The sequence below is a fragment of the Carettochelys insculpta genome, chromosome 7, assembly GCF_033958435.1.
Source record: "Carettochelys insculpta isolate YL-2023 chromosome 7, ASM3395843v1, whole genome shotgun sequence".
Classification (NCBI taxonomy): Eukaryota; Metazoa; Chordata; order Testudines; family Carettochelyidae; genus Carettochelys; species Carettochelys insculpta.
In genome coordinates this window covers 65,000,272-65,016,972 of record NC_134143.1, presented here as the reverse complement: position 1 = coordinate 65,016,972, position 16,701 = coordinate 65,000,272, and the positions used below count along the sequence as shown (strand labels likewise).

At 43.4% G+C, this 16,701-nt stretch overlaps 1 protein-coding gene across 11 annotated transcripts in view; it reads left to right on the top strand.

The window, feature by feature from the left end:
- Positions 1-301: 301 nt before the first annotated feature.
- VTI1A (vesicle transport through interaction with t-SNAREs 1A) overlaps positions 302-16,701 on the top strand; it is a 369,140-nt gene continuing 352,740 nt past the window's right edge. For all 11 annotated transcript variants that reach the window (XR_012646187.1, XR_012646188.1, XR_012646185.1 and 8 more), the window contains exons 1-2: positions 302-528; positions 8,870-8,928. Coding sequence is in view for 7 of the 11 variants with exons in the window: in XM_074999171.1 (XP_074855272.1) it covers positions 435-528; positions 8,870-8,928 (153 nt within the window). In the remaining 4 variants the exon portion in view is untranslated. The remainder of the gene's footprint in view (positions 529-8,869; positions 8,929-16,701) is intronic.

Genomic DNA, 16,701 nt, shown 5'->3' with positions numbered 1-16,701 from the left:
CGGTCACTCGCAGAAGTGGGTCCCCGCGGAAACCTTCTGCCGAGGGGGATGCGAAAGGCAGTTCGCGGCCCTTAAGGGGACGATTATTCCCCGGGTCAGCGAGCGAGGAGTTATTTAGTGAACTAGCCAGTGGGCTGATGTGGCGAGTGGTGGCTTTGGGCTAGGGCCGGACTCGGCTTTTCACCGTCCCCTCCAGGCACCCGCTCGGGGAGGCGGCGGGCAGAGGGGAGGACGAGGGGAGAGAAGTGGGGGTGGAGGGAAGGGGCTGGTCCGCTCCAAGCGTCAGCGTATCAGCGGCGGAACCATTGCCGGCCGCTGCCGGTTCCGGGAGGACGTATTTGGTTGCCGCGCAACGCGGAAGGCTCTTGGCCGAGCGCAGCTGAGCCCGGCTTTTGGCTGTCGCCGCGGTCTCGGGCCCGGTCCCTGCTGCCACCATGTCCTCCGACTTCGAGGGCTACGAGCAGGACTTCGCGGTGCTGACGGCGGAGATCACGGGCAGGATCGGGAAGGTGCCCAAGCTCCTGGGCGGTGCGTGAGGGCGCTGGAGTGTGGGGTGGGACGCAGGGTTGGGGGTCAGGGCGAGGAGGGAGTGGGGGTTAGGGTGTGGGGCGGGACTCGGGATTGGGGCTAGGGTGCCGGGCCCCGCTGGCTTCTGCTGGGAGAAGTACATGGGGCGGGACCCAGTTTCGATGCTACTTTCAGCTCCTGGGGCAGGGACTAGGCAGGTATCGCGGACACCTCATTATTTGTAGGTTGCTGAGGCGGCACCGGCCCCTTTCCAGCACGGGGGGGTGGGACAGGGTGATCATCTGTCCGGTTTTTCTCAGGATAGTTCCTTATTTAAGCTGTTTCACAGGTGTCCTGACTTTTTTAAGAAAATGGACTAATCGTCCTGTATTTTATGGGGCTCCTGTTCCCTGGCACCCAGTGTCTTGAAGTGGCAGCCAGTGCTGCCCGGGAGCATCTCCTCCGGGCTGCTGCCCCATTCCCTAGCACCGAACGATGGGAGCCCCCACTGCTTGTGAGCTGTGCCATGGAACGACCACTTCATTTCCTGATGCACCCCTGCAGGAAGTCTGTGGAGCTCCCATCCTCCACGCTCTCTCACCAGGAGTGTACGGAGCTCCGATCTCTGGGGCCTCACTGTGGAGCATCTGTCCCCATTGCTGAGGAGTCCTGACATAGGGCATTATGATCATCCTAGGATATGGGGGCAGGTTCGTATCAGCTCACTGCTGTGTCCTGTCCTCCTTCTATTTTGGATCATAGCTAATAAGGGGCAGATAAATATGAAATATCTTCCCCTTGGGTTGGGGTAAGGTCTGAGCACCAGATGTCCTACAGCTCTGCCTGTAGGTTCAGGAATTGGACAGTAGGTCAGTTTGCACTCAGCTCACAAGTGGGAATGTTTTAGTAATTAAGGCCACATATATTTAAGGCTAGAAGGGACCTTTGAGAACATCTTAATTTATCTTCTCCATAAGGGGCATAATTTTATGGTTCCTATGGACCATGTTGTTTAAAAAGGCATTTTTGGTGGTTGCAGAGCATCTAAAGCAATGTGATGAGGTGGGGCTACTACAGTACAAGAAATTGCTTTGATTTTTCTAACCTAAGTGGAGGGTGGTCAGAGAAATACGTTCAACTTTTTGGTATGATGTTAATTAAAATAGAAAATAAAAATTGCAAGCTTTTTAGCAGCAGTGATTTGGGAAAGACTGCTGAGTGCTACTCATCCCCAGTCTGAAAGGAGAAGGATTAGCAGGTGTGCAGTAGTGCTGCTTCTGTATAATACAAATTTCTGTTACATGTCAAGTTCCTGAACCCTAATGACTGCCCTGTTTCCTTCTGTTGCACAGGATGGACCTAGTAGAAGCTTCCCTTTGAATTGAATAGGAGAACTTCTGTTTAATTTTTTTTAATGTTCAAGAATTCGGCAAATGTTGGACTGGGAGACAGATTTAACCTCTCTAGTGCAGCACCCTTGAGAGAATTTACCAGACGTGGGAGGTCAATATTCTCTGTCAGCATTACTAACACTTCCACTGCTTACTGGTCTCTTAGAAGACATTGAGGGGTAAATTATAGCTAAATAACAGCACAGAACATGGATAGCCAGAACTTGTGCCTGTAAACAAACTCTAAGGGACCATGGGAAATTTGGCCACACTCATGATAAGTGGCCATCGTCTGGCTAACTAAAATTGTGCCTGATTATGGATGTTGCCGGACAAGAAAGTGCTGGACTTGAAAGGTTCAATCTGTACTATGGTTTCATTTAGAAAGATGGCTCAACAGTCATTATTGTCACAAAATATAAATGTCCCAGTTGGGAATTGTCTTTGGTATTATTCAGCCAATAAGCCTTAGGAACAAAAGACTTCCTGGAATATCTTTTGTGAAGGCCAATAACATTGGAAAATCCCAGAAATATATAATTGGTGTGACTTTTCTGTGGACACCCACCAGGTCTTAAGGAGAAGAAACTAATGATTTCATCTTTAATGTTCTTTGGTGTCTAAGATATCTGTCTCTTTTGTGAATCAAAATTATACAAATAGGATTTTTGCTGCTTGAGCTAAAGGAGAATATCTCCTGACTTATGATGCTTTTCTAGAGCTTTAGCATCTAGATGCTAAAACTATTACATGCTCTCAACACTGTCATCCAAGTACTAATACATTTCCCCGGCATGCTGTATATTCATAGACAAAGAGTCAACCTCTTTTGCAGATTTCTATGGGCGTTCTTTTTTTCTTATTAAATGAAAGAGAAAAATTTTCATGCCAGCTTTACATGGTTGGTTGTAAGGATTAATTTAGTTTGTGATGTGAAATATATATTGGCTATTTATGAGATAAGAAGGCCAAGTCAATTATTTTTATGCAGGAATCAAACTTTAATTTAAATTCTGTTTAAAAAAAAAGAATTATAGTTCTTAGGCTTGTAAAGTACTACACATACATTGAATTATATTCCTGAGAACTGCAGACAGCCCTCTTTTACATTTGGTACCTTTGCAGTGCTCTGGTGACAGTAAGTACACAGCAAGATTTTGAGAGAACAAAATAAGATGGAGTAAAATATGATTTAAAACATGGTTTACTAAACAGGTGTAATTCTGAATACAATCCAGGAGCAGATTTCTTCTTTAGTCACTTCTCAGGGTAAAACTACACTCTATAATGACTTTCTAATTTTCTCATTCTTTCTATCTGGGAAATTGACATTATACCAGGAAGATTAATATGTATCTATATACATTTTCCAGTGACACTATGAAATTAAAAAATCAAACAAAGTTCTGTTTTACAACTGAGATTTTTTTTGGTGAAATATTACTGTTTTTAATGTAATTTTTTTTATAAAAGGGTTCATGTTAATACTCTATTTAACAACTTCTAATATTTTAGGGCTTTTGTTTGTAAACAGTAATTAAGAACTCACAGAGAGCTTGTAAAAGCCAATTGCTACCAGAATTTAATGAAAATCAGTATGTGTGTGTTTGGATTATTAATCAAACTGTTTCATGTCTTATTAATTTTCCTGTTAAGATGGCGAGTATGAGACAGGTAGCCGTGTTAGTCTGTATCCTCGAAAACAACAAGAAGTCCTTATAGACTAACAGATGTTTTGAAGCATCTGATGAAGTGGGTCTTTGCCCATGAAAGCTTATGCTCCAAAATATCTGTTAGTCTATAAGGTGCCACAGGACTTCTTGCTCTGTTAAGATAAGATGTCTATAATCTAGTATATTTAAATGCGCTGGACATCACTTGCATTTTCCGGGTAATGTCTTGTATGCGTTGTGAGATTAAGACTGTTCTGATTCTGTGTGCAAAGAAGTGAGGTACAGTTGACTTTTATCCACATATGGGTGGTGCTGGAGGTGATAGACTTCTTGCCAGTATCGTTTGCATTATAAATTTCAGAAAAACAATTTTTTTTCAAACTGCTTTTCGGCAGCTTGGAGAAAACACTGCTGAGAGTGATGATTCTGACCATCATTAATACAAACAGGATGCTCCAGATTTATTGGCAATCATGCAGATGGGTGGCTTTGGAGGAGGTGTCAACAGAGTCACCATCATGATGCTGTGCAGATGCTGAAGGAGAAGTAAGAGGGATGAAACCTAGCAATTACTTCTATGTGACATGATGTTCCTGAATTGGCTTCACTCAGTAGAGCACCACTTCTGCACTCAGCCAGCCTGTACTGACTGATGGGACAAGACATACTTGCGGAGTTGGGTTACAAGCAGTCACTGCAGAACTTCAGGATTTAGAAGGCCGCTTCTCTGGACAGCGCATCTGTACAAACTGTATACTCAAGCTGCAGTGTTTGCCTCCCAACATCTTTCTTAGTGTGGAACAGTACATGGTCTTCACTGTTTGGAAGCCTCAGCCCTCCAGATTGCTAGTGGCCAGAAGGTGACCAGTTTAGTGTTGGTAAATCTACTGCTTGCATTGTACTCACGGAGGCATATGCAGCTATTAAGTGGATGCTACTGTCTTGGGTAATAAAGCATAAAGAGTGTGAGGAGCAGGAAGATATAGAAGATTGATTGATTGATTGACTTTGAACACTGGTGGTTTCCATATTGCATAGGGACCACTGTTGGGATTCCCATTCCTTTTTGTGTTCTGACCCCACTGTCAGGCATTGGTAGTCTGGAAAGTGCCACAGTTCCAGGATCTTTAGAAACTTAAATCGAACTTTTGCTTCCAAAACCACTATCAATGTTAATGGTATTCTTTCTGTTCTGGTAGGCGATCCACCTAACCCTTCACCTCTATGGTTTGTTAATCCTTTTTTCAGAGTAGGAATGTAAAAGGTTAACCAGTTACCCAGTAAGTATTAGGCATACTGTAATGCTTACCAGGTAACTCAGACATACCAGGCCAGAGCGCAAATGGATAGGCAAGGCCCCAGCCATGCAAGAGTGACCCAGCTGGTTATACAGTATAATTTTAATAATTTAACCCATTAACTGTTTTAAGAGGTGTTTACATCCCTATTCTGGGCACTTTTGTATAGGGGAAGGAGCTGCTTTACTATACCATTAGTAGCTGCAGAATAACGGGCTATGTATTTGAGAGGGAAAAAAGTGAGGTGGAAGTATCTCCTGATAAGGCTACATGCTTCAGAGAAAGATCTGCCTTTTGTGCAATGTCTGAGAGAGTAAGTGTGAGCCCCTCCAAAGGGTGGGAAGTGGAAAAGACATTCAGAAGACTATGAACAGCTGGAATGGAAAGGAAACACTATCTATGTGGGTTGCACTCCGAAGTGTCTTGTAATGTGTGCAGCAAATTAGACTGTTGTCTTTGCTTAAACAAACCGCTTTTAAATGCTCTGATTACTGCAAAGTGCTGTGCAAAATAAATAGGATTTTGCAGCGTCAATGCATGTGTTACGGCAGGTTGAATAATATTATGTCCAGCAGCCAGGGAGTGCTTGAGATGCCTTCTGTAAGATTTGCAGCTACAATGCCATAGAATCTATGCAACGACGTGACAAAGTGAGCCTCTCTAGTGTCAAGTGCCCAGTCTGCCTCCATTAACTTCACATGTATTAAAAGCTAATGTAACTCAAGGTAATGATCAAATTGTGGCATTAAGTGAATTTTCCCTGGTATATTCTTTGATGTGTTTTCATGTGCAGCTGTGCTGGTGTAACTTTCCTTTTTCTTTGCATGGCCACCATCTTGCTCAGCTCTAGAAGGACTGGCAGAGGTGGCTGAGGATTAGGAATAGGACACATCACAGTGCAACAGCAAGGGAAGTGGCAGCTTTCTTTTCTGTAAGCACAGGATTAAATAGGTTTGAACGGCAGACTGGCTGAGGCAGGGGGAATAACTTTTCATTCTCCAGCTTTGCACTGTTTTGAGCATGTTGTGGAAGCTGGAGAAAAGCAGGTTGAACAGAGAACAGAAGTTGTGGTACAAGGGTGCAATGTGACTGCCCTTTGTGGTAAAATGCACCAGTCTCTGGAAGAATAAGCCTGTTTCAGGGGGATATGGAGACCCATGGAACAAATAATTGTGGCATAGTCCAGTAAATTTTGTGGATGACATTCCCTACACAGCATTTTCACTGATACATTGTCTGTGTCTTGTGAGGAATCTTACACCTATTTTATTATTTGAGCATCTCCCAGTCTTTTTACTGTGTGTGTCCTCACAACAGCTCTGGGAAGTAGGCAGTGATTTTTTTTTTTTTTTTTTTTTTTTTGCAGGAAGGGACACTGAGGCATAGACTGACTTAAAGAACATTGATACAGCAAAAAAAAAAAAAAAAAAAGACAATGCCTGGGTCAGCTGTCAGGCTGGGGCTACAGGGCTACATATAGCAATGTAGATGTACAAACTGGAATTGAAGCATGGGGTCCCATATGCTTCACCTTGATAACCTTCAGAGCGTGAGTTCTAGCCAGAGTCAAAACATCTATGTTGCTATTTTTAGCCTTGCAGTATGAGCCCAAGTCCATGGACCTTGGCTCTGAGACTTGCTGCATAGGCACCCTAAATGACTTGCCGAAAGTCACATGGAAAGTCTGTAGTAGGCATAATTTGAAAACTAATAGCTTGCTGATGAGCAATATGGCAAAAGGTTTGAAGCCACATCGTGTGTAAAGTTATGAACTGTGATGCTGTGTAAAAGAAAACTGACAATTTATATCACTGTCAATGCTGTTAAACTTTCTGTGAGGTTTTTGGAAATTGCACACCTTGTAAGGTGTCAGTGGAAAAGTTATGATTTGCAAAGCAAGATTATACTGTTTGTATGCATCTGTCATCTCTCTATCTCAAGTTTATGAGTATTGACTGTGTGCTTGTATGTTAAACCTGTGTTTATGTTCCTGGATGGCACTCTCTCGATTAATTTAGATCATGCCTGGACACAGAGCTCACACAAGGGACCACAGAAGAAACTCATCTGGCCACAATAGATCTTCCTGAGGGTGCCTCAGACAGCTAAGGACGAGTGGCCATCCACTGCAAGTCAGCAAACAGTGATACATTCATGTGACTCCAGACTCCATCTTGGGCCAGTAACTTTCTGTGGCCAGGGTCTACAAGCTTCATTTGGGAAAGTGAATTTCCATGAGTATGGCAGACGATGTAAAGACACCTGAGACATCTCTGTGATTCCTCTTTCCTGTTTTCCTAATTGCCTGAATGGTGGAATTACGTTTAAAAGGAGCATCTTGAATTCTAGGCTGAAGACCTTCCAATATTTAGGAATGTACTGGAGAGACTTTACAAGCCAGCGGGGTGTTATGTCACTGCTGCATACCTGATATAAGGACCTTACAATCATTTCTATGTATATGAACTATTAACCATTTAGGCCATTTATTTTATTAATAAATATTTAATTTACTGATGATAGGCTGATAGTGTGATGCTGTTTGGATAAGATCTGTGATGGGGATGTGTCTGATCTTCTGGGATTAGTAAGAACCTTATATATGATGAATTAGGTTTTCACTAACCTCTCAACATATTAGACCTGATTTTCCACGTAGGAGCAAAGGGTTGGACTAAATAAGGGGAACTGTGTTTGGCTTCTGGTTAGCCATTGTGATGCTGCAGAAGCTCTTTTGTTACTGGCTTGGTGAATCTAATTATAACATCAACCATCAGTTTTTGGGGATTGTCTGCCGTGAGCGTGGCATTTACAGTGTAGCCCTTTCCAAATACCCAGTTACATGGACATAAACTGAAATCACAACTGGAGTGTCTTACTCAGGTAAGTGTGGGGAGTGGTTAAACCATTTCCTAGTGCCCCAACCAGGTGTCAATAAAGCAGTATTGGGCCATTGCTTACCTAAGTGGCCATCCTTTGGAAAGAAGGAGTTAAAAGGACAAAGAGAACTCCATTTCTTGCAACATGGAGCCTTCCCCCTGCCGTAGACTGTTTCCTGGGTCTCAGCTGCAAATGCTTTTAAAGGAGGGATTAAAGCATAAAAAGGAGGGGGCAAAGGCCTTTAAGTCACTTGCCTTCCTCTTCCCCAACTCACTCATTAGAACCTGAAGAGAAAAATGAAAGATCCATTGAAGTCTGGGCGAGATTGGTCAGTAAATTCTGAAAAATGTGTGATGGGGAAAACTTTGCCTAATTTAACATACAGTAAATGTAAGAAGTTAGGTACAGAAAGCATAATCATTTTTTAATTATATTCCTCATTGCTTGTACTTAAATTTTATCTATTTGTAGCTAATAAACTTGCATTGTTCATCTAATCCAGTGTGTTTAAACTGTAGAATTTGGGTAACTCCATTTAACGTGATAGATTATAAGGTCATAATATACACAAGGACTAACAGGGAATATGTTTGGTTTGTCCATGAGAGGCCTGGGTAGCGTATGACATAAATTTCTGTGGAAAAATCTGAAATTGGGCATATTTGTTTGGGTCACCAGCAAGTAAATCCAAGGTTGGTAAGAGCCAGAGTTGTAACCCAAGTGTGGCAGGCAGGCTGCAGCCACCCAGGGACACTCAGGGTCTGACTTGCTGCTCAAATGCTGTTAGTAAATGTTTTTCATGGAAACTACCACCAGCAAAGTACTGTAAATCTCAAAGCCTGTGTTAGTCTGTATCTACAAAAACATCAAGAAGGCCTGTGACACCTTAGTTTTCGAAGGTATTGTAAGGTATCTAATGTTGCAGGGCAGAAGTAACACAATCCCTGCTGGTTTGGATTTACCTTAGTATATTAACACTCTACTAATTCTACTCTAAAAAGTATTCTTTATATCAGATGCTCAGGAGTGGCACAGATAAGCTTTTTCTAAAATTGTATAGATGTTTTCTTCTTACGGGGAAGAGCAAACTTCTCTTTCTCTCTTCATAACTCTGTTGTAGATGAGAAGAAGCAGATGGTTGCAAACGTGGAGAAACAGCTAGAAGAAGCAAGAGAGCTGGTACGTCACACAATTTACAATGTTATATGAAAATTGCTATAGAACCAATTAATGTAATATTTAACCAGTATTCAGAAATAATGTCCCATCTGTGGAAATGTGATTTATTTCCTGCTGGTTTATTATTCTGATGGATCAAACATGGCAGACTTAAGTTACATCTATATCTCTTATAGAATACTTTTGATGGGGCTTTGAGGTACTTTTTGGGGGGGGGGGTGAGTGAGAAAGAGAATGAGAGAGAGAAACATGAAACTTTGCTTGTGTTGATCTCCATGGATGGAAGGCTGTTTAAGAGAGTAATGTCTTGTTCTAATGTTTGATATAAAAATGAGGAATATATTCTTAGCCTTTCCTCACAGCATGAACTTTTTCCTCATAATACGTGGCATAATAATTTCATCTGTGCATCTTGGGTGAGGGGAGGTTTGGAACACTTCCACTAAAGTGTATACAGTAAATCCTGGAGTTATGCAGCATAACTTGAATTTTCATGCAAGTCGAGGGGAGACGGGAACCAAGCTGGTCAGTTTCCTGGGCTCCAGCCAGTGGAAGCCTGGCTCCCAGCTCCCCCACACTCCTTGGAGCCAGGAAACTAACCAGGGCTGCTGCCTTGCTCAGTTTCCCCCCTATGCAAGCAGAGGGGAGCCAGGCTGCTGCCTGATCCCCAGAGTGGCGGGGAGCTGGGGACCAGGAAACTGCTTCCATCAGGTATGGCAGCCTGGCTCACAGCTGCCACCCTTGATAGGTGCCATTTCCCTGTTCCTGTCAGGGGTGGCAGTCACATTAACCCAAGATATGCGCAACTTGGTTGCACGTATCTTGAGGGTTTATTGTACAAGTTTTGCTGCAGATGTTCTTGTATCCAGGTTAAGGGTTGGGTTCTGCTTTCGACTGCGCATGTGTGGTTGCTGCTGACCTTACTGGAAGGCCGGTACTTGCTTCTGGTGGCAGAAATTGGCCATTTATGCATTCTCAAGCCAAGCAAAGTTAGGGACACTCCTGTTTGTCTAGAGAACATGAGGTACGAGGGAAGACGGAAAGAAAAGGGAAGGCTAAGGGGGGATATCATAATCAATTTACAAGTACCTAACAGTGTTATAAGGAGGAAAGAGGAGAAATGTTCTCCTTAGCTTCTGAAGATAGGGCAAGAAGCAGTTGGCTTAAACTGCAGCAAGGATGGCTTAGGTTGGACATTAGAAAAAACCTCCTAACTGTCAGGGTTGTTAAACACTGGAATAAATTGCCTAGGGAAGGTGTGGAATCTCTATCACTGGAGATATGTAAGAGCAGGTTAGAGAAGCATCTATCAGGGATGGTCTAGGTGGTGCTTGGTCCTACTACGAGGGCAGGGGACTGGACTCAATGAGTTCTTGAAGACCCTTCCAGGTCTAGTGTTTTATGATTCTGTGATGTCTTTCCCCATTTCTGACCTTCCCCTGTATATCTCATAAACCTCTCTGTTAAATCCTAGTAATTACTCAGCAAGGAGTTCCGTAACAATTTTTGCTTTTTACAAGCCCAACAAACAACAAGCTTTGTGGTTCCTCTTTGCCTAAATGTCTGAGTTGTAGTTTCAGTTGTGGCTGAGGGGATAATGAGGTGTAGTACTGAACTGCAACTGAGGTTGGCTTCCCCACCCCCCACTTAATGAATAGCAGTTTGCTCATGGGGGTGTGAGCTTTCTGTTAGTACTGGATTATGAGTTTGATCTGCTAATTTCTAAAATACAGTCTGAGCATTTGGCTCTCAAAGTGAATTTAGTGATTCCATTCCTAACCTTTCTAAGTGATCGAGCATTAGTAAGGAGTTTTGTTTAAATTCTACATGATCCAGCGCTGGGACTATGCCATATTTTTATTATACAGTCTGCATATTTTATGATACTGTAGAAATGCTTTTTTACCTCCTGAGCGTGGGAATGTAAGCAGGTGATATGGCCAAACAAATTTCTGGTATTGGCTTGAACACCAGGAGCCCTTGGTTTGCAGTCAGATTCAACCCATGGATAGAACTGTAGGCAAGGACTTGGGAGATTTTAATACTTGACTCAGCCACAGACTGTGTGATTTTTGGGAAAGTTTCCAAATATCTCTTGCCTTGGTATCTTCATTCAGAAATAGGAATACAGGTTGAACCTCTCTAATTTGGGACTTTCTTGTCCAGCACCATCTGTGATCTGGCATGAGTTTAGTTACCTGGACAACCACTTGAGGGTGTGGCCAAGTTTCCAGTGGTCCCATAAAGTTTGATTAGAATCATAGATCACTAGAACTGGAAGGGACCTCGATGTCATCAAGTCCAGTTTTCTGCTCTCTTGACAGAACCAAGCATTATCTAGATCATTCTCGATAGGTGTCTGTCTAACCTGCTCTTAAATATTTCCAGCGATGGAGATTCCACAACCTCCCTAGGTAACTTATTCCTTCTTACAGCCACCTGTCCAGGCTCTGTTTTCTGTGCTGTTGTTTAGCTGCAATTTCACCCTAAATGTCTTAAGAACCCAGTAATTAGTGGAAGTGTTGGTTATGTGCTAGACACATATCCAGTAAAATTCTCTTGTTTGGCACTGGTCAGGGGCTGAAAGAGAGGGGTTCAATCTGTTTTATTACTTCTCTGCCTCACAGGTATGTTCCAAAGATAAATTAAATATTTTACATGCTCTGATATTATGATGGGAGTAATTCAAGTACTAACAGACCATCTCTCTTCCCTCCCCTTCTCTTACACAGTATCAGTACCAGACGGTTACAAATCATTCAAATTTGGCTTTCTGTGATGAGTAATTCTCTATCATGGTTTGTTGAAACGAAATGAGCAGAAATTGAATTAAAGGGTTATTTTTCTCCTTGCAGCATAATAAATACACATTGGAGAAATTCCTTTCCTCTCCACCCTCATTAAAAGGAAAATTCTTTAACATTTTCATTCTATCAAAACAAAAATGCAGTAGAGGGGTCGGGGGGGGGGCGGGGAGAGTCAAGAATTAGATTAAGCCAAGTATGCAAAAGAGCCCCTATAATGACCTAAAAAATCCCCATCCCGGTTCAAACAACCTATTAATGTGTCGAATTTGAATATAAAAGAGAGTTCAGCAGCCTCTCTTTCCAAAGTAGTGTGAAAATTCCTCTTCAGTGAGATGCAGATTTTCAGGCCATTAACAGAATGGCCCACTCCATTAAAATGCTGGCTGATCGGTTTGTGGATTAGGAGTGGTTTTTATATCTCTCGTGTGCCCATTAACTCTTTGTCTAAGAGAGTTTGAAGTCTGTCTAATATACAAAGCATCTTGGCATTGTTGGCACATGATGGCAAATATGATGTTAGTTGAGGAACATGAGAATGCGCCCGTGATTCTGTGAATAACCTGGTTAGGTCCAATAATGGTATCTCCAGAATAGATATGTGGACAAATCTGGCAATGGGCTTTGTTGCAAGGAAAAGTTCCAGTACTGGTGTTCCTGGGGTATAAACTGTGGTTGTGGGTGGGACTCCTCATAAGGTTGGGAGGGTTTCTGTAGGAGAGAACAGGCCTGTCACCTAGGGCTTTCTGGAGTGTGGCATCCTGATTAAGTTTAGGTTGTAGGTCTTTAATAATGCTTTGCAGTGGTTTGAGTTGAGGGCTGTAGGTAATGACCAGTGGTGGTGTGTTCTTGGCTTTTTTGGGCCTATCTACAAAACAGACATAAAAACACTCCTAATCCACAAACCGGTCGGCCAGCATTTTAATGGAGCAGGCCGTTCTGTTAATGACCTGAAGGTTTGCATCTTACTGAAGAGGAATTTTCACACTACTTTGGAAAGAGAGGCTGCTGAACTCTCTTTTATATTCAAATTCGACACATTAACATAACCGACTAACATGGCTGTCCCTCTGATTCTTGCTTCTACTTGAGACTAACCAACTTGACTCTGGCTGTATTTTAATGTGTTTGCTAATTGCATCTAACCTGTGGCATCTAATTCCTTCCCTAGGAAATCTGATATTGCATTGGGGCGGGGTGTGGTAGGGGGGCTCCTATGCTTAGTAAATTCTTCCTGACAGAATCAGATTTCATAGCGTTTTGTGAGCGGTGGCTGTGTATCGGAGAGTATCTGGGAGTCTCCTGGAACTGGAATTACTCTTGTGGCTACTGAAACCAATCTGGGGGATTAATGTGCTGTTACAAGTCTAGTTGGGGGTTCAGCAGGGCTAAAGCAGTCTCCTTGGCTCCATTTGGCTCCTGGAAGTGACAGGCATGCCTGGCTCCTAGGTGCAGGGTTAGCCAGGGAGTCTCCACATACTGCCTCCAACCTGGCTCCCCAGCTCCCATTAGCAAGGAACTGCCACCAATGGGATCTGTGGAGGTGGTGCAGGCAGGGCTAGAATGCAGATCCACCTGGGCACCCCTGAGCCTAGGAGCTCAGTATGCTGGTGTCACTTCTGTGAGCTGCCTGAGAGAGGTGTCGCCCAGCTGGAGCCGACATCCCTGAATCTCCTCTGGCATCCCAACCTCTTGATTCCACCTGTGAGCTCTCTCCCAGAACCCATACCCCGAGCTCCCTCCTGCATGTCTGCCCCAGCCCTGAGCCTACTCATGCACCCAGACCCCTTCGCAGAGCTCACATCCTGCTCTGCATTGTACCCCCCTGCCCAATCGTGGGGAAAGTGAGTGTGGGTGTGGGAGAGAAAGTGATGGAGGGAGGAGAGAGAAAGTGAGCAGGAGCAAGGGCCTTGGAGAAAGGATAGGGCATTGCTGCAGAACAGGTGGGGCAGGGGTACAGGCAGTGGTGTTAGGGTTTATGTGATTAGATAGTTGGCAGCCTTACTGTTACATCCTTTGTTCTTTTGCAATTGACTCTAATAACTGTTGATAGGCTAAGATTTGTTCCAGAAGTGGGCAGATGTATTGTGCTGTGTGGTCTTCTAAGCTTACTGTGATCTAGTCTGAAAATTTGTTGTTAGCCAACTGGTGGGTAGGTTAACTTGAAACATATGTGAATCAAGAAGTCTAGCTGTATTTTCCAATTGTCTAACTTTGTGAACTGTTTCTTATTATGAAATAGAAGCAGATAGTAATACTGCTGCTGTGGGAATGATTCTGAATGATTGTCCCCACCTGTTGCACTGAAAGACTATATCTCCCGGGATTTAAATCCCATTGCAGTATGGTAGAACAAATAATACCAGAGCAAGTGATATTCTTCACGCTTCCCTTCAGGGTTTTTTTGTTTTTTTTTTTGCTTTTCAAGATAAAAATCTAGCACTGCTCAGTTTAATTGTATTGAAAGATGAAATATAATATATTATTATATAATATTTGTCAGCATGCAAATATTTGTCAGCATGCATGCATGCATGCTGAAATTTATGAATAAGCATGAGACATGATTACATTTCATAGCTGCAGAACAAAATCTGTTCTCTGCTCTAGTATTACTGTTCCCCTTCTAAAACTAGTGTAAGCCTCTTAATGAAAAAACTAAAGAAAGAGAATGCCAATAAGCATCCCAGACCGACTCCGGTAATAATGGAGATAATTCAGCTTTTCACCCTAAATCATCATTTCCCAAATTAATTTAGCCATGGAATGCTTTTGAGCTTGGAATATGTTGATGGAAGACATACATGCTGGTCAGGGGATGAGGGTGGTGGGGGGTTTCAGATGGAAGAATTGCTGCATGTAATGTTCAAAAGTTGTTTTAAAAGAGTTAGGTTTTTTAGATGTCTTTTACTTTACAAAGAATAAAAGGTAACACGAGAGAATCATCTGAATGAACTAGTGGCCTTCTGATGGGATGATCTGCAACCTTATAATTAAGTATAACAATTTAAAAATTTAAGTACAAACCCAAAAGAAAAAAACATCAGTGTAACAGCTGAAAGAAGCATAGTTAGTGTCATTCTTTTTTACAAGTACAGAAAGGACAATATTGTCTTAAAAAAGACTGTCCTTAAAGTTGTAACAACTTTATAATGGTGTATCTAGAATTGTGTATCAGAAATCAGCTTTCTACTCTAGTGTAGATCTGTCCATAGTTTCTTAGAGAAACCCGAAATGAAATTGAGGTAAATAGTTACTGAAATCCAAATCCTGGGCACTGCTTTTAAGGCAAGCTGTATTCCTGAATATAGCTTTGATAAATGTTTTGGGGGAATCCCTGTCAGGCCCATCTAGTCAATCCCTTTCCCTTGCTAGGGTCTGTCACAAAATTTTATGGAAAAACTGAACCACCAGTTTTGTGATTACGACTAAATGTCCCCAAGGTAGTGATTCTTCAGTTCTCCTAGGCACCATACAGGCCTTGGCAAAAGGGTCTGTGTCTGGGCAGTTTGATTTCATCTGAATAACAAGTCATCATCCTATAGGATTTGCCTGGTGGTCAGTCTTTTTTGCATGCTTGCTTGTTGAAAGGGGAAAAAAATTCTGCTTACATTTCTTAGGCTTTTGATGTTTCGTGTCTGAACATTTCTACACTGTCCACTGAAGCTGGTACTGCACAAGTCATTTAAATTACAACCAGCAACTTTCAGTTTTGGCAAGTAGGGCCCCAAGACAGCGAATAAGAAAGAGGTAAAGCTAGATATAAAGAAAATGTTTCGTCCCAGGAGACAGAATGATGTCCTCATGCAAATACATCTGTCTGCAGCCTGGGAATGTTTGGGGAGGGTGCTGTGGGCACCTCCAGCTATGGGTGGGGGGAGGAGCTGAGAGTTGTCGCTGCCAACAGGCCATGGAGGGAGTAAAGGTCCCACTCACCGCCAAGCCCTGGCTTCTGGTACTAACTCTTCCACCCCTCCTCCCCCAACCATCCCTTGCCTGGACAGCAGGATGTGGCTCCTGTCAGTAGCAGCAGTTTGAGCTCAGCTCTGAGTAGGCTCTGGGGAGGGAAGGTATCTGTCAGAGCCAAGACCCAGCTCCTGCTACTGACAGGAGCCATTTACTGCTGCCTGACCTGGAGTGGGGGAGTCAGTAGCAGCAAATAGAGCTTGGCTGTGAGAGGCACCTTCCTTCCCCACCAGGGGTTGGTGGAAGCAGCTGCTCCCAGCTTCTGTCCTCTCCGGCAGCTGAACTCTGCCCCATCTTCCTTACCGCCATGCTAGAGCTGCCCACAACAACCTCCCTCAAGACTTCTCAGGTGGCAGGGAGGCCAGGGCAGGGGGTACCTGGAGAGAGGGCAGGGAGAGGGGCCGGATATGGGGGAGGAGGTCCCAGGAAAGCTGGGGTTGGCCTGTGGCTCCTGCTGAAACTGATGGCCAAAATATTCAGTTATCTGCTTCAGCAGGGATTTTTTTGTATGCCTACCTCTAGCAACCAATTCAGAAAATGTTGGCCACAGAGTAATACAAAGTGTGTTAATCCTCACAAGCACAACTGTCAGTAGTGATGATAAAGAACTCTAATTCGTATGTGCAGTAGCATGAAGCTGTCTCCAAAGCATCCTAAAAACACAGCTGTAGAGCATCTGTTGTAGGATGGGTGTTGTATCGTACCCATTTACAGGTCCCAAAACAGAGGGGCAAAGAGGCTACTTGTCTTTGGTCTCAGGATGAGTTAGTGGCAGTTGTAACAGAATCCAGGAGACCTCACTCCAGTCACCCAGTCTAACCACTAATGACAATAGATACAACATTACTTTTCTCAGTGCAGTTCTGAAGTTTCTGGTCACAACTAGCTTTTATACTACAACTAGAAGACTTACCTAGCATTGTCCAGGTCTGGGGCTGGCCTGGGCTGGAGGGGTAGGCGGAAAGGGGCCCATACAGGGTGCCCCATGCCCTTTTCCCTAGGG